Consider the following 21,858-nt stretch of genomic DNA (forward strand, 5'->3'; position numbering starts at 1 on the left):
AGTTAAGGTCTCGTTAAAGTTACTAAAAGCCATTTAGTGAAAGGAGTTACTCAAACTCTAATGAAAATTACTAACAATTTGTACTAATTTACTTCGTTTTTAAAAAAGTTTGTCGCGCGAATAACAAACCGGATTAAATATCTGCATAGTACATACATATACATACCTAACCAATTATGAATGTACGCTAAATTCGCCGACAAGCTTTTTTAAAAACGCGAATGAAAATTACTAACAACTTGTAGTAATACATGCATAATTGGTTAGGTATGTATATAAAACTCCTGCGCAATTCCATTTAAACGGCCTAAAACGACATCCGATCGCCGCGCAAATACTTTCCCTCCTTTACTCTCATCGTTCGGGTCAAGTGTGAGTAGGCATAAACCAGTTTCTGCAAGCGTACGTAAACTACCGATCAATAGCACGACACGTACAGTATTTACTTTGCCTTCCGCAACTACTGCCAGAAAAAGGTATTTGACAGTAGAGTACTCTACTGGTAGTACTTGAGTATTTTCGAAGAAAACATACTTTTGTGCAGTGTTACCAGAACTTTTTGGACGAACCGGCTAAATTGGCAAATAATACCGGCTAAAANGACAGACGGACAGACGGACATGGATAAATCAACTCAGCTCGACGTTCTGATCAAATAAGTATACATTTTAATGGGTCTATCTCTTTTTGTTCTGGTACTTACAAACATCGGACCAAAGTTATAATACCATTTCATGCTCATGAAAGGTATAAAAATGTAAGTTAATACTTGTTTACTTAATTAATTTAGTTAATTCCAATAATTTGAAAGGTACTTGGCAAAAAAAAGCTGTATTCTTAATCGGAATGCAATCTCAACGAGAGTCGATGTAGTAAACCCGAAAAAGAAATTGAATCGTATGTTGAAGAAAGTCGGACTGACAAGATATATACACGTAGATCCTGTTTTTTGCCCCTATGAAAGAATTTTAAAAATTCTATAGATGCTTTCCATTTCCAGACAACCGGTCAGGTACGAGCATGATTTTTAATTTCGACCAAACTCAAATACATTGTTTGTTGGTCCAAATAATGAGACACGTATTTTTTCTTTTGACTCGGAAAAATTTTTCGGCCGAATTAAACGCGATTTTGTTTTTCAGGCAAAAATCGATTATTCGAATTGACAGAGGAAATTTTTTTTTAAAATGCCCATAACTTTGTCAAAATTTAATAGATTCCAACAATGTTTTTACTCAAATGTCAGCAATTCTTGTCACTTCAAGATAGAATGATACAATTATTGATTTTCATTATTTAAAATTTTTTATTTAACAATAAACAAAAAGTGCAAATCTTTTTTTAAATTTAATTTCTCAAAAAGTGTATTTTTTTTAATCTCAAACTTTTTTACCGGAAAAGAGACACTTTGAACTACAATCAAGCCAAATCTCTAATAGCGAAGATTTTTGTTTTCTGAGTTATGATTTTTTATAGAAAATATAACTTTTTGGGGTACATACTACAATATTCTTATATTGTTTAACTAAATGGAACATATGTATGTAATATATCAGCAAAAAGTACAGCCGTGATCATTTTTTGTGTATCAAATAGATATTAGAACACACTTTCCACCATACAGTTTCGAAATACAAAATCACATTTTCCAGCTTTTTATAATCGAAACTTGAGTAAAAACATTGTTGGAATCTATTAAATTTTGACAAAGTTATGGGCATTTAAAAAAAAAATCCCACTGTCAATTCGAATAATCGATTTTTGCCTGAAAAATAAAATCGCGTTTAATTCGGCAGAAAAATTTTTCCGAGCCAAAAGAAAAAAATACGTGTCTCATTATTTGGACCAACAAACAATATATTTGAGTTTGGTCGAAATTAAAAATCATGCTCGTACCTGACCGGTTGTCTGGAAATGGAAAGCATCTATACAAATTTCTTTTGTATGAAATGCAACCGTGGACACTAGCTGGCAGAAAAACTTGCAAATTTGCGTTCGTACGGAAAATTGCAAGTTTTCTTACTATCTGATATTTTCAGTGATAATTCTTGCTGGATTTTCGACGAACAAACCTATTGTCTTCCCTACAAGGCCTTTTCAGACTGACCGATTCTCAATACACTCAAATAGAGACCCAATACACATAAAAAACGCTGTAAAAATTTCCCTTCAATTTTAGGGCAGTAAAACAACGACCTTAAGTTAACATCAACCGAGGCCATATGTTTTATTTATTTATTTATTTATTTCAAAAGTCAATAAACTACAAAGGTTCTTACTGATTAAAACGATACAGAGAACTAAAGTGCAGAAGGCACTAAAATAAAATTGAATTCAATAAACTATAAAATATATTCTTGGGCAAAGAAAAATCAAGCAAAATAGAATTCGAAATCTCGTTGAGTTCTCGAAGTGCACGCACTAACGGGGCGTTTCTTGCGTAATTCGTACTGCGGGCCTTTAGGTAAAAGGGAAGATTAAAACGAAGTGTTCTCGCAGGAATAAGAAATTGAATAGCAAGCAGTAATGCGGGGCAATCGATTTCACCACTTACCAAGCCACGCACAAAAGACAAGGAAAGAATAGTCCTTCTGCTTTCGAGGGACTTAAGGTTAATCAAAAGGAGGCGGGAATTGTACGGAGGGATGGGAGTGGAGAAATTGAGGGAAGAAAGGGCATATTTAAGGAAAACTTTTTGAATACGCTCAATTCTATCGATGGCAAATTTATGATGAGGTCTCCAGATGAGTGCTGCATATTCAAGCTTTGGACGAACAAAAGACGTGTAGAGTAATTTCAGAGTGTAGGGATCAGTAAAATTACAACTATTTCGACGAACAAAGCCCAACGCAGCATATGATTTAGATATGATAAAATTGATGTGGTTATTCAATAAAAAAGACGCATCGAAAATTACACCAAGGTCTTTGATCTCAGAAACTGACTGAAGGGGAGTACCAGAGATACTGTATGACGTTTGCACATCGTTACGTAGTTTGGAAAACGTTACGTGATAACACTTGCTAATATTGAGATGTAGGTGAGACCGACAACACCATAAGTACAATCTATTTATATCTAATTGAACCCTAGAAGCATCTTCAGAAGTCTTAATCGAAGAAAAAACTTTTAGGTCATCCGCGTAAAGCAAGAACCTAGAGAAGGAAAAACAGCTGCCTATATCATTAATAAAAAGAACAAAGAGTAAAGGGATGCAAAATCACAGTTACACAAAAGAACTGGTCAGATTTTTCATAAATCCCTTCAATTCTGATGTAAAATATGATGCCAAAAGACTGCAGATCTCCCATTTAGATGACCAGTTATATGACCGGCAGATGTCTCGTAGGATTCCCAGAGAGTTTTGCTTTACATAGAAATTTGTGCTCTTTTATTTTCATTTTGACTCACTTCCGTGTTGGTTCCTTTGATTCAAGTTGGCATTCGGTTTTTGGAATTTAAATAAGTTCTCACCAAAAAAGTTTGCTTAAAAGATACATATGTGTACATAGTGCTTGAAAATATCAATTTTCCCCCTACCTTAAACCTTTGGGAGTGGGCAAAATTACATCAGCTCTCAAATTCAACTCTCAAAGGTACACACCAACATGTTGTCTCAAATGATCAGAAAAATCAAAATCAGTAACTAAGCTGTTGCGCCTTCTGAACGTGCCCTTTGTGTTTCCACGGTATCTCTGCAAAAATCGCGACTACTCCATGCATGCCTGTAAAGAGTACTCCCTAAGGGCCAAGGAGTACTCCAAAATTAACCACAATTCATATAAAAAATATGGTCCAATTAATAAAGCGATGTCCTAGGGTAGGACCATATACTCCATCTCTGCATTACATCAGAGTAGCACAAAACTACTCCAACATATTAACAATGACGCTTTTGTTCTTCATTTCACAGATGCTTTTTCGCAATTAATAAAAACCAAAAATAAAAATAAAAAATTAGATGTTGCCTCTTTCGGTATTCGAACCCAAACATGCTGGGAGCTAACAACTAACAGCGAGCATCTCTACACGTCCAGCTACAGCCAGACATGCAAATGTGCTTTCAAATACTCAACTTCAATCACATTTCGTTAAAACCACAGTATATACAGTAATAAACCTTTTTGAGTACTCATCGGGGGTAAAATGTGATCAGGGTTGATAATGAGAAGGCGCATGAAATTTGCTGATTCATAGTTGCATACAAAATTACTGTGGTATGAAACTGAGAACAACCATACTATGTCAGAGTGGCACAGGTAATTTTGTAAACACTTTTCTTATAATTATAAGAGATAATTGCTATTTATTTTGCAATATTCCGATATCCAGTGTGTAACCAGAGGTAGTGGCTTGTGAGGCTCACTAAAATCTACTCATCATATTGGATCAGCTCCGGGTAATGGCCCATTGAATGTGTTGGCTGAACTTATGACAACGATAACCAACGCAGTCTCCAAATGCGTGTCTTGACTTTATACGGTAGCAATTCATAGCAATTGCTATTGTATGTGTGTATGATTCATATTTGTGACATTCTATACTTTGATGTTAAGAATTTTTGACGAGTTCCGCTCAAACTTGGGTTAAATCACAAAATTCACGTTTCTTAAAAAAAATACGATGTGAGTTTCCAGTTTATAAAAACACAAGCGTTAGTTATTAACTATTGATATTATTCTTAATTAAGCACTGATACTATACTTAACTTAAATTTTGTTCATAAATAACACAATTGTATATATATATTTTATTCTCGAAAATACCTATTTCTAGTTATGAGGCGAAATTCCCCACAGTAAGTGTTGCCGTGCGCGCAAAACGAAAACGCTACATACAACCCAAAAGTACTCCTCGGGGACCAATTAGTGAAAAACTGCGAAAAGGTTTATTACTGTATATACTGTGGTTAAAACACCAGCAGTGATAGGGGTAACAATAAAGACACGAGTTGGTCCGCTACAGCATGACAGAGGAGCACTTTTGTAAGTACTCCAATATACCACATGGTCCAACGATTTTTGCAGGGATTTCTTTGCTTTGGATTTCGTTCAAAAGTTTATACTCACATATTATTGGCATTTTGCAAGTGGCAATATCAGGTGGCATGTTACCGCCTGCGCCGATGGGTATCTGCAGTGGCGTTATATCGAATGCCGTCATATCATCTTCACCGCCACCTTCATCGTCATAGCTGATAACAGTTTCACGTACATCTTTTTCTGGGCCGGCACGTTTTTTTTTCGTTGTCTTTCGTTTGCGGTTATACAGCAAGAAGATGAGTGAAAGTGCTGCAAGTACATAAATATTAAAAGCAAGTTAAATAAAAGCTTGTAAAAATTCGTTGAGTGTAGTCTACTAAATTCTATTTTATGTACATACATAGTATACATACGGTGACCATATTAACCAACGTAAAATAAAGGACTTTTTTTCAAAATGATTTGGGAATACGCACATACAACTTGTATGCGAAAAGTACCTTACCCATATCGTAATTTAAATCAAATATTTACCAGTTAATTATATTATTTAATTGTACAAGTTCCCCTGCTGTAGCGAAAAATTAAGCCAAATCCTTTTCAAGGCCTTCGCCATCCTTTGCCATCAAAATGCGTTTACCCATAATTCCTACTGCACAACGAAGCCAGCACACAGTGGTTCAAAAATGGAATTGAATGTTCATAAATCATCGCAGCCTTCATTTTTCAACCAATTTTTACTAAAAACTAAAAAAGAAATATTTAGTTTGGGGGAATTTTTTTATAACATTTCAAATTTTTGTGTATTTTTTTCGTTTTGGGAAAACATTACAATTGTTGTCAACTAGTGTTTGCTATGTAACATTTATTCACTGGAACAGGAGAACACATTTTCTTCAAAATTGCTACTTTTTCTGCATTTTGCAATAAAAAATTGAATACAATTAAATAAAAATTCACAAATCAGGCTCAGGCAAAATAATCAAATTAAGTGAAAAAATGAAGGCTCTAGTGAATTACGAACACAAAATGCCAGTTTTTAACCACTGTGCAGCAGGGGGTTTAATGTTATTTTTCAGTGGAAGTGGAAACTCAGCGTGCAACACGATCCTGGGCACAACTTTCTCTGTGCTTATAGATTGTACAAAGATTACCGATTAAGTAGAAACCCTTAAGTGGGGTGCGAAACAAACTGGCGAAGGTTTTCATTATATTTCATAAGGGATATTTTTATTTTTCATATTCTGTGTTTAAAATTTTACCTCTGAAAAATGCAGAGCTGATTTAAAGGACAGTTTAAGAAATAAAGGACAAAAGGCGTCCTTTATTTTGAAAAAAATTATAAAGGAGAGGGGGTTAAAATAAAGGACTGTCCTTTAAAATAAAGGACGGATGGTCACCGTAATATACATATGTAGTATATGCACACGTGGAAATCTGATTGCGCGATAAGTGCTTTTGGGAAACGATTAAAATATTTAAGAGCTTTTAAAATTGAACAATTATATATTTGATCAACTAGTTGCAACTTATAAATCGAATGAGAAAGACTTTCGATCTCGTTTTAGTTCTCTTGGTTTAAAGATCTTGAATTCACAGTGCGCAGTTGACCAGTGACAAGAGTTTAAGTGGTTTAACTATTGTAATTAAATGTAGAAAAATGTATAATTACAGGCTTATATGCCTGAATATATGTTTGTATCGGCAGCTCCACACAGCTTGGTCATATATTGTAACTTATAAAAAAGTAAAGGCCGTAAAATAAGGCAATTTCCTATAAGACTATAAACAGTTACAAAGCGGCCGCTGTGGTGTAGTGGTTAGCAGTGTGCGCTACCATTTCGCAGGGCCTGTATTCAAGCCCGGTTCAACCCAACATCAAAAACTAAAAAACAAAAAACGTTTGTTTCAAATAGCGGTCGCTTCTCGGCAGGCAATGGCAAACCTTCAAATCGCCTTTCGGGTCGGCGTAAAACTGTAGGTCCCTCCCCTTTGTGTGACAACATCAAGGTGGACAGTGAATCAAAATCAAACTTTATTGGAAATACTGCGACCACGAGTCTGTGTAGAATATTACAACAATTTCAAACAAATATGCGAATGCATAATTTAAATCCATTTTAGTGCTTAAAAATCAATATTTGCTCTAAGCAAAACTAATTTCTTTATTACTGTAATCGTAATCATGAATTGCATGATTGCGATTACTTTAATTGTAATCCTAAAAATTTAACGATTACGACTACTGTAATCGTAATCCTCATTTTCATGATTACAATTACGGTAATTGTAATCTTGAAATTTTTAGGACTACGATTGCTATAATCGTAATCATAAAAAGTACGATTACGACTACAGAGTCGTAATTGTCAAATTTTAAGGATTACAATTAAAGTATTCGCAATTACGCATGTCATAATCACAGCGCACGGCAGTGCGCGCGAGTGACGTAAGCAGCCACAGTAGCATGCTGAAATGACTCGCTTATATATACACGAGATTTGGAAGTTTTCATAAGTTTTCATAAACGATTAACCGGATTCTTAAAAATTTGGCTAAAGTGTTGCGAAACAAAAAAACGTGTTTTGCTTTTGCCGGTACATATCTAGTGTTATTCTATAGGCCAATGCCTTTCAAACGATAGCTTATATATTAAGTTCCGGCTACAAGTTGGAAAGATATAGAGGTAAATGTGTTTTGGTTCGTGTCTCCACTAAGAGATGCTTTGGTATGTATGTGGCGTCTGTACGTACCTTGATTTAATTTTGTTCAAGCTTTCAGGAATTAAAGTACAAAAAAACTAAGAAGGTTTTGTTCCAGGATATCTTGATTCGTATGCCTTTGTGGGCGTGGCTGCTGCCTGAAAATCGAAAAAAGGCAATTTTTTAAACTACCACTGAGGCGGCACTACTCAGTCCATGTCATTGCTGTGGTTATCAGTAGAAGGGTGTTCAAACAAGCTATCTAACGCTATCTTTTGTGTTTATAAAATATAAACACGTCATAACGTTATCGCCTGAAAACTAAAAATCGGGCTGCTGAAAATATACATTTCGGGCATTTTCTCAAAAACTGGTCAGTCGATTTTATCCTAAGCTTTTACAAATCTAGCCCAAGACCTTAGCTTTCCTCTGGTATATAGCTTATATCTGGGAAAACTCTTGTTGTGGAGATATTGCGATTCAAATTGAAAAAATGTCGCTCCAAAAAGGGTCAAATGGTTTAAAATTAACATTCGTCTAATTTGGTTACTTTAAGATATAAAAATAACATACCCAGTTCCCCGAAAAAAATTGCCCATTCCCCGATTGACACTTAAATCGAAATTCCCTGCAAATCGGGGAATTTCCCGCGAGTTGACAAGTTGAAGGATGCAGCTGTGCTAATCACTTAGTACATGTCTTGGAAACCACAATTTGTGTGTGTTTTAAAGTTTTTTCCAGTCACATGCCGAAATTGTAATATTTTTCATCATTTTAATTGTAGTTATTTACACAGTATTTAACTATGCTACATGGGTTTATCACCCGCACTTAACCTACATGGGAAGGCGCATAAAATATTACCTACAGTTGTACATAAATATGTATGTATGAATGCATTTAGTTCACCCAATGCGCCGCTGCTACTTACATAAAATGAATAAATTGCCACTGAGCAAAACTACTTGAGAAAAAATCATTGGCTCATTCCATCTCAAATCACCCAGGCCGGGGGAAAGTGAATTTAAGTTTGCGATAAAACTCACAGGGATTGTTCCTTGAACAATTTAAGGAGACACGTATTTTTTCTTTTTGCTCAGAAATGCGAACTTTTCGAATAATGAATTTTTTTCTTTTTGAGTACGAACGCTTCTTTTTTCCTCTCTTAATAGCAACTTTTGATGAAATCGCTTATAGCTGCCGCAAAAAAGCAAGGATTTTAACGATTTTTTTTTTTTAAATTGCAGATATTGATCTACTGAATCGATCTAGTGAACTAAACATCAGTAATTGTTTATTAATAATTAATTATTGTTTATAAACAAAAAATTTTTTTTTCCAATTGATTTTTTTCAAATTTCCACATCTTTTTTTCTCTCAAACTTTTTTGTCTATAAGGGAATAGTATAAACTATTTTCAGTACGAGTAGCAATATGCTAAAATTCGTCGTTTTTTTTTACACCGAAGTTGAGTAAAATGAGTACATTACAATTAAAAAAAAATAAAATTTTGTTTAGAATTTTTTTGAGTATGCAATTTCGTAGCCCATTAAATTTTAGTATAATAAAGTGCAAGTGTTAAGCTACTGCAAAATTGCGTTAATTTTTAATATTGTTTATGCTCACGGCTTCTTGGACTTTTTCCTTATCGATGAAAATGCTTAAAACCGTTTTCAAAGAAAATTAAAAAAAAAAATTAACGGCTGTTTTGCAATCTCTTAAAACTTCCACTTTATTATACTAAAATTTAATGGGCTATAAAACTGCATGATCAAAAAAATTCCATAAAAGATTAAAAAATTTGTAAATTGGTAATGTACTCATTTTACTCAACTTCGGTGTAAAAAAAAATTCTTAACGCAAATTATTGTAGAGTGCACCCCATAACATTATACTTAAATATTGCGCAATACTCAGAGCTACCGTTGTGATTTTTTCCAATTTTTTTTTGAAATGGCATATTTTCAAAAACTAATTTTTTTTATCAAAAAATTTGTATGTGGAAAATTTTTCAAGAGAAGAATTAAAAACTATTTTTTTCGTAGGGAATTTTGATGTGTGTATGTGTGATTTTATCGATAAAAACATTTTAATTGCGTATGCATGTTCACTTTGAGCAAATTGTGAGGACTGGTTGGGGAAATCCTCGGTAGATTGGGCAAATCGCTAATTGGGCCCCAATTGGGCCAAAATTAGAGCCCAATTGGGAAAAACTTTTGGCTCTGATCGGGCAACCTCAAAAAAATTCCAGCAAGGAAACTTTATCATAATGGGCAACAATTTTTGCGTCCTCAACTGGCACGAAAATCTGCTAGCATCATATAAGTGCATTTTCAGAAAAAAAATCATAACTCGAAAACGACGAATTTTAGCATACTGCTACTCGTACTGAAAATAGTTTATACTATTCCCTTACAGACAAAAAAGTTTAAGAAAAAAAAAATGTGGCAATTTGAAAAAAATCAATTTGAAAAAAAAAAAAAATTTTGTTTATAAACAATAATTAATTATTAATAAACAATTACTGATGTTTAGTTCACTAAATCGATTCAGTAGATCAATATCTGCAATTTAAAAAAAAATCGTTAAAATCCTTGCTTTTTTGCGGCAGTTATAAGCGATTTCATCAAAAGTTGCTATTAAGAGAGGAAAAAAGAAGCGTTCGTACTCAAAAAGAAAAAAATTCATTATTCGAAAAATTCGCATTTCTGAGCAAAAAGAAAAAAATACGTGTCTCCTTAAATTGTTCAAGGAACAATCCCTGTTAGTTTTATCGCAAACTTAAATTCAGTTTCCCCCGGCCTGGGTGATTTGAGATGGAATGAGCCCATTAGAGTAATAGCACGAGTGCAACATCGTACACGTGATAGAAGTAAAACTTTTTAAAAAAGCACAGGTGTGCGCCCCACACCCGGTAGAAATCTAAACAACAATTAAACTACGAGGCAATCAGACGAATGCAGTTGCTTATTGTAGCCAAAGTTGGTACCAAGTTGATACGTTTTAATCATTTCTCATAATTTTTATTTTTTTTTATTTTTTCGAATACAAAGGATATGATCATTCTTCGATCAGTATTCGAAAATTTATTTGTTTCAATGGACACATCGATTTGAATACCTAATTTGGATTTAGATAACATTTTATTGAGAAAAATAAAACATTTAGATTATTGTTTGTATTTTGGTCGAATTAAAATTTGCTACCCCAAAGTAATTGATATCAAATAAAACACCTCTTTGAGGTAAAATTTTCGAGTGACGAAAGCTGAACTAGAAACACAAAATTTATGATATCAATTTCGAGACGAGAATTATACGCATTTTTTAACTGCCTTGGAAACGTACGGAAAATCTTTTTTTATTTATTCGGAACGTTGCGAAATTCCGTCTTCTGGTAGAAACAGAAAATAAAAAACAGAACTTTTGCAACGATATGTATGAAAAAAAAAGATTTTTCGCAAATTGTTGTCTTCTCTAATTTTTATCGATAACGGCTGTTAAAACACATAGACCAGACACATCCCCACAAGCACAAACATTGAAAAAATAGCTAGATTCGTTAAAACTATTGATTTAGCTAATTAACCACAGCACATTTTTTCTCCACCTTTGAAATGCACAATAAACAGCACATTAAACATTAAGCAAAAGCAGAGATGCAAAGTGAATCACGAATGTGTCATGCAAACAGGTTGATTCGCCGTTCATAATTGAGAGAGCGAACCACGTGATTCGGTTGTGGCGGGAACGCCGTTTTAGTGGGCTAAATAAATAAAATAAATGAAAGATCTTTTTTTCCTTCATTTGGATCTTGATTTATGATAAGTTATTTCATTTCTATATATTATTTTTTTGACAGATTTTAAAAGGCGAAATTACTGCATTTCAGCATGATTTGCTTCTAAATTACAAATGGGCCGTAAATTACGATAATGTGAACAAGCTTTAAAACACATAAATATCGATAATACAAGCGAAATCGTAATTTAACCATGTTGCCACTCAATTGTGTATAAGCAGTCCATTTGGCTCGATGTTATGACAATCCAGCAAGAGTTATCTATATATATATATATTATATCTATATGTATAAAAATGAAATGTTTTTCGTATGACGCCGATGCTTGCCCAAACGGCCGAACCGATTTCAATTCTGTAAAAAGTACTTTTTTGGACCTTCTGTGTGGAAGGTTTTTCGAAAAAAAAAAATTAAAACTTTGTTGTTGTTGCCAAAAAATTAAGATGAGATGTCACAATTTCACAATTCCATAGAGTTTTCCGTATATTGTATGGCACTAAATGACTAAACGGATGCACCGATTTCGCTCATATTTGGAACATATGTATGTCAGCACCTTGAAGGGAAATATTCCAACTAAAAATTTAATCGCTAGGTGGCGCTGGGGTCGGAATATTCCTAAAAACTTTAATTAGGTGCAGATTTTGCTGATATTTAGAACATTTGTTAGCCAATTGAAAAGGAATATTTGGACTAAAAAATTACACGACAGGACGCGCTTCCATACAAACTGAACATCTCATATCGCTTATCTCTGGAACCGCTGATGCTAACGTCCTGAAATTTTACACAGCTACATATTTTATCAGTAGCGTACTAATGGCAAAAAGTAGCAGATATACATACTTATCTTCTCATATCGCCTATCTTTGGAACCGCCTTATGCCAACGTGCTAAATATAGATAGGCAAGCATCATTCGACTGGGAATTATTTTCTCCCAGATCTCTAATCGAATTGAGCGATTGTTACTTTCTTTTTAATTTTTGGGAAAGGGTAAAATTTTTTGTGAAGATTTTGAAAAATTTTTGAAATTTGAAATTTTAATTTTTATAAGTTTCGTTATAAATTGTCCTATCTATATATATCTATATATGTACATAAAATGATAACTGTCTTTGTTCTTCGGACTAAACTTTAAAAGCACTGGATAGAGTTCACTTATACTGGCGGAGGTTATACATACCTTTCACATATGGTACAATTACCTATAGACTAACCACTAGAAAACTCGATAGGTGGCTCTGGAGTCTAGTCATTTATAAGTATATTTATTTGTTCACCGAATTCGTTCAAATTCGCAATGTTAGCCACCTGTATGATGAATTCGTTTCCTAAAAATGGACCCGGTGTATGGTCGAGATATTTATAAAATACTTATTTTTTAAACAACCTGGCTTAAATTCATAATGCGTATTCATTTCATGATAAGCAATGGTTTTCCAGAAGGATGGCGCTGCAGCCGTAATATATAGAAACCCCATGTGTTTGGTTTGCTTTGGCCCTATGTTTATTTGATACGAAATTACTTTTCAGATGGCTAAATGAAATTGTGTATTCGCACCTTTATCTGACGCCCTCATACACCCTTAATAAGATCTTGCATTTACCTCCGATCAAAATTGCTCGGGGCGGCCGTTATTGCAGCAGTAAAACTCAAAGAAACCAGTTCATAACTATTAAGACGAATTGTAAAAGTGGCGAATTGACAAGGAAAGATTCGACCACATCCGTCCAAGAAGGAACACGGTTGATATATCAATGGCTTCATTTAAACGATATTCAAGAGATCACACGACTCATTTAGCCGATGGACGGGAAAACTCTTCATTCTGTTGGGTAGCGAGGATTCTTGGCCCTACTACAACAGAAAACGCTCACCTGTGATCTAAGCTTTCCTTATAAGTACTTTTATTAGCTTATGCAGCGTACCTATGTTGTAGTTGTAAGATCAAAGAACGCTTGGCAGAGATTTCACAGGTGTNCGAATTGACAAGGAAAGATTCGACCACATCCGTCCAAGAAGGAACACGGTTGATATATCAATGGCTTCATTTAAACGATATTCAAGAGATCACACGACTCATTTAGCCGATGGACGGGAAAACTCTTCATTCTGTTGGGTAGCGAGGATTCTTGGCCCTACTACAACAGAAAACGCTCACCTGTGATCTAAGCTTTCCTTATAAGTACTTTTATTAGCTTATGCAGCGTACCTATGTTGTAGTTGTAAGATCAAAGAACGCTTGGCAGAGATTTCACAGGTGTAAATAAGACCATCGGCAAAGCTCATGCATCGAAAGGGATTAGTATTCCATATGGCATCAAAGCGCTACTACTTTTGACCTATGTGTGAGTAGGATTCTGCTCTTTAGTCGTTTTAATTTTTTAGTTTACATNTTATGAAATGTTTTGTGTATATATGGTAGGTATGAGAATCGAATGTAAAGTATATTTCATACCGCTAGGAGCAGGGGGCGTGTCACCTCCCATACAAACCGAATTTTTCATACTGCATACCTCTGGAAGTGTTCATGGTAGAGTACTGGAGCTTGGTATGTACAAGATATATAAAATCAATCGCATAGTCATGAAGGAACATTGGGGCTACTGGAAAAACCGAAGTTTTAGTACTGAATATCTCTGGAAGTATTCATGGTAGAGTACTCGAACATGGTATGGAGATATATGAAATCAATCCCATACTCTTAGAGAAAATTGGGGCTATTTAAAAAGGGGGCTTGGCGCCTTTTAAACGCACTGAAACTATTACGTATCTTTGTATGAATATACACATTTGCTAGGTTATATAAGACGGCAATGGAAATATGCCTTCTGACAACCATCAAACCGTAATATTGGAAGATATATGCGTCACTGAAGATCATGAGCGCGAACTTGTGGTCAAAATGTTGGACCAAAATGTTTCAATACAAAAAATTAATTTTGGGCGGGACGAAGTTCGCCGGGTCTGCTAGTCCATATATATAAAAACGAAATGTTTTTTGTATGACGGCGATGCCTGACCAAACGGCTGAACCGATTTCAATTCTGTCAAAAGTACTTTTTTGGACCTTCTGTGTGGAAGGTTTTTCGATAAAAAAATTCAAAACTGTTTGTTGTTGTTGCCGAAAAATGGAGAATGCTGAGACGCCACGATTTCAGAATACATACACTTTTCTGTACATTAAATGTCAGTAAATTACTAAACGGTTAGCCCGATTTGTTTCATATTTGGAACATCTGTCAGCACCTAGAAAAGAAATATTCTGACCAAAAATGCACTCGCTGGGTGGCGATAGCGTCGGAATATTCTAAAAACTGCATTTTCTTGCCGATCTGGCTCATATTTATAATACAATTTAGCCAATTGAAAATAAATATTTGGACTTAGAACTTATACGATAGATGGCCCTGTGACCGACATATCCTCAAAAATTATTTTAAACTAAGAGAAGGATAGATATCTACTATATATTTGTGGAAGTATGTATGTATGTATGTATGTGCCAGGTTGCAGCCTAAACGAACGGACAGAATCGAACGAAATTTTGACAGAGTATTGCCATGACACCTGGGCTTACAATAGGGAGAACAAAATTGGGATTCGACAAGGGGCGTGGCACCTCCCATAGGCGTGAAATTTTTTATCAGCTATAACTTCGGAACCATAAGTCACACGAACCTGAAATTGGGTATGCTTATAGTAAGCTGTATGAATATGTATGAATGAGTTTATAAAAGGGGGCGTGGCACATCCCGTAGGCTTGGATTTTTATATAACTTGGGAAGCACAAGCCCCACGAACTTGAAATTTGGTATGTAGGCACAGCTACGGTAGGTGCTTATAGGAAGGTGTATATGAATGAGTTTATAACAGAGCTGGGCACTTTATGATTCGAATACATCTTGATTTCTTAGGATTACGATTATTGTAATTGTAATCCCGAAAATTTTCAGAATTACGATTACTGTAATTGTAATTATAACATGCTTGATTGCGAATAGTTTTATTGTAATCCTTAAAATTTGACAATTACGACTACTGTAGTCGTAATCGTACTTTTTATGATTACGATTATAGCAATCGTAATCCTAAAAATTTCAAGATTACAATTACCGTAATTGTAAACAATGAAAATGATTACAATTAAAGTAATCGCAATCATGCAATTCATGATTACTATTACAGTAATAAAGAAATTAGTTTTGCTTAGAGCAAATATTGATTTTTATACACTAAAATATATTTAAATTATGCATTCGCATATTTGTTTGAAATTGTTGTAATATTCTACACAGACTCGTGGTCGCAGTATTTCCAATAAAGTTTGATTTTGATTCACTGTCCACCTTGATGTTGTCACACAAAGGGGAGGGACCTACAGTTTTACGACGACCCGAAAGGCGATTCCATTTTTAGGAGAAGCTGTTTTTCATGACAGAAATATATTTGGAAGTTTGCCATTGGCTGCTGAGAAGCGACCGCTATTAGAAAAAAACGTTTTTTGTTTTTTTATTTTTTGATGGTGGGTTGAACCGGGGTTGAGTACAGGCCCTTCGAAATGGTAGCGCACACTGCTAACCACTACACGACAGCGGCCGCTGTGTAACTGTATTATTTAACTTTAAATCAATTTTACATACATACTTTTCGGTGAAAGTTCGGCTCATCTACATAACAACAAAACCTCTACAGAATATTAGAAAATCGCAATCAACATTTTCTTGATTACGATTACGTTAATTGTAATCATAATATTTTTATACCCGAACGAACTTGTGCACAAGGGTATATTAATTTTGTTCACATAACGGTTGTTTGTAACAGCCAAAACGAATCGAGATAGATATAGACAAANGTCTGTCCGTCTGTCCGTCTGTCCGTGTACACGATAACTCGAGCAAAAATTGAGATATCTCAACGAAATTTGGTATGTAGGTTTCCCTTAATCCAAGGTAGGTTGGTATTGAAAATGGGCGAAATCGGACTGTAACCACGCCCACTTCCCATATAACGGTAATTTCCAGAAATACGAAAACTGCGATATTTTAGTAACTACTGAAGATAATTCACTCAAAATCGATATTTACAATAATTTTAAGACGAGAAATAAGAATATTATAAATATTTGGAAAATGGGCGTAGCCACGCCCACTTATGGTTACATGTGTATATCTTGGTAACCGCTGCACCAATTTCTTCCAAACTTGGCACAGTTGTTGGCCTTCGCACAACATACCAAATGGCCGAAAATTTTTAAAATCGGACAATAACCACGCCCACATCCCATATAACGGTAATTTTCGGAAATACGAAAACTGCCATATTTTAGTAACTACTGAAGATTATTCACTCAAAATTGGTATTTACAACAATTTTTAGACAAAAAAAGAGAATATTATAAATTTTTGGAAAATGGGCGTAGCCACGCCCAATTATGGTTACATGTGTATAGCTTGGTAACCGCTCAACAAATTTCTTCCAAACTTGGCACGGTTGTTGGCATCGGCACAATATACCAAATGACCGAAAATTTAAAAAATCGGACAATAACCACGTCCACATCCCATATAACGGTAATTTAGAGAAACACAAAATATTCGATAAATTAGTAAATTTTAAAGCTAAGCTATTCAAAATTGATGCTTGCAACAATTCTTTACCAAGAAATACGTCTGTGATAAAATTTTGGAAAATGGGCGTGGCACCGCCCACTTATGATCACATATATGTATCTCGGTAACCGTTCTACCTATTTGTACCAAACTCGGTATGGTTATTTTGCTTGCCACATAAAAGCAAAACGTTGACAATTATTGAAATCGGACTAAAATTGAGGCCGCTTTTCATATGACGGTAAATTTCAGAAATGCTCGAAACTTCAATATTTCGAAATTTAAGGACGCTAATTTACTCAAAATTTATACACCCCGGCTTACCAAGTAGCGGTAACTTTCGGAAAAGTGAAAAACATATATTTAATATTTGCGCCGGGTATTTAATGTTCGGCTCCGCCCGAACTTACACTTTCTTACTTGTTACGATTACAATTAAAGTATTCGTAATCATCCCTGTAGGGAAACCGCAGACTAGTGAATCAAATTTCTAGTTCCGTACTAGGTCTTTATCGCCAAAAAGGAACTAGTCCGAATCGGCGAAAAGTGGTACTTTTAAAATACAATTTTTTTCAGTTTTTTCACTAGAAATTGATATCTAAAGTGACGAATTTAGAAATGGTTCGGAACTATAGAAAAAGGGATGTAGAACGAACTAGATCTTATTTGTCGAATTTAGAACAAGTTCGGAACTATCGAATAAGGGATGCAGCGGGGGGCTTGTTTACGTTACATAGATATGTGTTCGGTGGCCTTTTCGTTCAAATACGTTTCTATTCTGCGCTTCGCAGATGCTTTTTCATAGCTTGGTAATACAAAACTAAAATTTGTGTTAACATTTCAACATCTTGGGACCATCTGGAATCTAAGAAATAACAGCGAGCACCTCTGCAAACTCAGCTAAAGCTAAAGGTATGTAAACGTACAATCCTACAATCATTCAAACAAATTTAATTTCAAATTGAAAACACATTTCTTCCAAAATAACTGAAAATCGCGCACACGGAAGAACCAAAAAGATTGAAAAATCATGATACTTTTTTCTCTCGTCTGTCGATTTTAGAACTGGTTCGGAACTATAGAATTTAGGACTAGTTCGGAACTATCGAAAAAGGGATGCAGCNGTTATAAGTTCAATATTTCTTGCTCTATTTACAAAAATGGAATACCATTGGAAATGTAATGAATCAGGCTTTCTCTATTCAAAGCAAAAATACAAGAATTTGTCTCGGTCGAGATAAAATGCAAATGAATTACTCGAAGAGAATGAAATTCCCAGTAGGCCAGAAAAAAGAAAATTTCATCAAAACCTGCACTTTCGAGCAGCTAAAATTTTGTTGTTTAAAGTCTAAGAGGAGTGGCAAATAAACTGAGATACAAACTTTATCGAATAGTGGCGGATAACGAGTTTTCGGGTCTAATAAAAATAATAATTTGCTAAAAATAAGTCTAAGTCAACATCGTTTTACTTTAACATGAAATACTCAGTCCTAGTTTACTAAATTCCCAAAAATGTATGTTCATTAAAAAGATCATACCTAAAAAAATAAGACCAAAATGATATTTTAGCAATTGTTGCATAAGTCACATAACATCGACAAATTAAACATTGAGATTCAGTTTTAAATATACAAGTTTAAATACTATTGCGCTCAGTAATTTTCCAAATCAAACCCCGTCCCGCCATACACTTTGATTTAAATTTTTAAATTGTTATTGTTTCGTCTTTATCAGGCATTTCTAAAAACATTCTTGACGTGGTTTTGAAATTTGGCGACATAAAATAATGTAATTAACCTTTTCTAGAATATGGAAATGATACACTGTGCGCCGTGTTGAAAAAATCGTTCAATGTTACAATGAATTAAACAGTGTAAAATTATATAGCAAACATCTTAAAAACATATATTTAGAAACGTGGTATTATTATAAAATATTTTAGTTATTTTATCACGTCAGTAATATAAAATATAATAAATTTGTTTGCAACTGCCACCTAACAAAGCGGCGTTAAATTTAATATAAGCGGCATAAGTCTTTTCGATCAGCTGTTTAGGCTAATCCCAACACGTTGAGTTCAGGTAGCGTAAAAATTTTCCGCTGGAAAAAATGGCGGTAAGTTGCCAACTGTTGGGCTGAGCGTAACTACTCAACTGTGCGTTTCTAAGACAAACAGCCAACGGTTACCCAACAGCTACGACTTATGAACGCGCCCAAATACTGTGATTGTAATCTTAAAATTTTTAGCATTACAATTACGGTATTCGTAATCATGTTTTCCATGATTTCGATTACAGTAATCATATCCCTAAATTTTTATACCCGAGCGCACTTGTGCACAAGGGTATATCAATTTTGTTCACATAACTGTTATTTGTAACAGCCAAAACGAATCGAGATAGATATAGACAAATGTATACATAAATACTCAGAATGAATAGAGAAGTCGATTAAGCCATGTCTGTCTGTCCGTCCGTCTGTCCGTCCGTCCGTGTGCACGATAATTCGAGCAAAAATTGAGATATCGCAACGAAATTTTGTATGTAGGTTTCCATTTATCCAAGGTAGGTTGGTATTGAAAATGGGCGAAATCGGACTGTAACCACGCCCACTTCCCATATAACGGTAATTTCCAGATATACGAAAACTGCGATATTTTAGTAACTAACAACGATTATTCACTCAAACTTGATATTTACAATAATTTTCAGACGAAAAATAAAAATATTATAATTTTTTGTATGCATTGTATATCTTGTTGAATGTGTATATCTTGGTAACCGCTGCACCAATTCCTTGCAAACTTGGCACAGTTGTTGGCCTTAGTTTAGCATACCAAAATTTTTAAAATCGGACAATAACCACGCCCACATCCCATATAACGGTAATTTAGATAAATACAAAATCTTCGATAAATCAGTAAATATTAAAGCTAATTTATTCAAAATTGATGCAACAATTCTTTACCAAGAAATCCGTTTATGATAAAATTTTGGAAAATGGGCGTGGCACCGCCCACTTATGATCACATATATGTATCTCGGTAACCGTTATACCAATTTGTACTAAACTCGGCATGATTATTGTGCTTGCCACATAAAAGCAAAACGTTGAAATTTATTGAAATCTGACTAAAATTACGGCCGCTTTTCATATAACGGTAAATTTCAGAAATGCTTGAAACTTCAATATTTCGAAATTTAAGGACGCTAATTTACTCAAAATTTACCATGTAGCGGTAGCTTTCGGGCATCTGAAAAAACTTATATTTAATACTTGCGCGGGGTATTTAATGTTCGGCTTAACCGAACTTAGACTTTCTTACTTGTTAAGATTACAATTATTATAATCATAATGGTAACATTTATGATTACAATTAAAGTAGTCTTAATCGTATATAATTTAAGGATTACATTTACGAAATCGTAATTGAAATGTAAACGTTATCAAAAACAGACCTGGGTAATTTCCACAGGGCCTGTATTCAAGCCCGGTTCAACCCAACATCAAAAAATAAGAAACAAAAAACGTCTCGGCAGGCAATGGCAAACCTCCAGATGTATTTCTGTCATGAAAAACAGCTTCTCCTAAAAATGCAATCGCCTGTCGGGTCGGCGTAAAACTGTAGGTCCCTCCCCTTTGTGTAACAACATCACGGTGGACAGTGAATCAAAATCAAACTTTATTGGAAACACTGCGACAATTACAATAATCGTAATCCTAAGTAATCGTAATCATAAATTGCCCAGCTCTGATCAAAAATTACCCAGCTCTGGTTTATAAAAGGGGGCGTCGCAAATCCCGTTGGCGTGGAATTTTATATCAGCTATAACTTGGGAACCATAAGTCACATGAACTTTAAATTTGGTACACAGGCATAACTATTTTAGGTGCTTATAGTAAGCAATAAATAAACTAGTTTGTAAAAGTATATAATTTAAGGATTACAATTACGCAATCGTAATGGATAAGTACTAATTGCACATAAAATTTCATTTTTCACATCTTAAAAATCACATAAAACATTCACTTGTTTTTAATATTGAATTAAAACATGGCCGACTTCCAAAATAAACGTGTACAATGAATGTACAGTATATTTTGCTTAGCTGTACATCCTTCTTTTCACGAAAAACTTGTGCGCTTAACCGAAAAAAGCACTTAAGCGAATTTTCTTTACTACTTCAATGAGGAAGGTATCCTAATCCCTATGAAACCAAATAATGAAGGAGCACTTACCACGTGGAAATTACTGCAAGCGAAATCTTTTCCGATTGGTATAATAGCGGCCGCTGTTGTGTGGTGGTAAGCAGTGCGCGCTTTCACTCATCAGCACCTGGGTTCAAGCCCTGGTCAAAGCAACATCGCAAAAAAGTATAGACAAAGTTTTTTCTTAACAGTGGTCGTCCCTCGGCAGGCAATGGCAAAACCTCCGAGTGTATTTCTGTCGTTCGGAGTCGGCGTAAAACTGTAGGTCTCTCCGCTTTGTGTGATAACTTCAAGGCGCACGCCACAAGTCGGTGGAGAAGCTCGGCCAAACACTAACATATGTGTAAGTGCCAATCTATTATTATTATTATAGAGCCAGTCCAGGTAAACGTAATACTTTCTTTGATAATTGATGATAGTTGCAATTTTTTAAGGCAGGTATCGCTAATTTACAGGTATGCTGAATGCATCTATCGGAGCAGTTTCCTTATAAATGTTAAAAATAATGCTTTTAATGCGCATTTTGGGGTAGGTATCTTAAATGTG

At 34.7% G+C, this 21,858-nt stretch overlaps 1 protein-coding gene across 1 annotated transcript in view; it reads right to left on the reverse strand.

The window, feature by feature from the left end:
• The window catches only part of LOC108358255 (putative neural-cadherin 2), a 358,474-nt gene that overhangs the window by 12,438 nt on the left and 324,178 nt on the right, over positions 1-21,858 (reverse strand). The window contains exon 11 of the mRNA XM_017609477.1: positions 5,070-5,291. Within this exon, the coding sequence (XP_017464966.1) occupies positions 5,070-5,291 (222 nt within the window). The remainder of the gene's footprint in view (positions 1-5,069; positions 5,292-21,858) is intronic.

The sequence above is a fragment of the Rhagoletis zephyria genome, unplaced genomic scaffold (assembly GCF_001687245.7).
Source record: "Rhagoletis zephyria isolate East Lansing unplaced genomic scaffold, Rhagoletis_zephyria_1.1 Rzeph_scaffold_00227, whole genome shotgun sequence".
NCBI lineage: Eukaryota > Metazoa > Arthropoda > Insecta > Diptera > Tephritidae > Rhagoletis > Rhagoletis zephyria.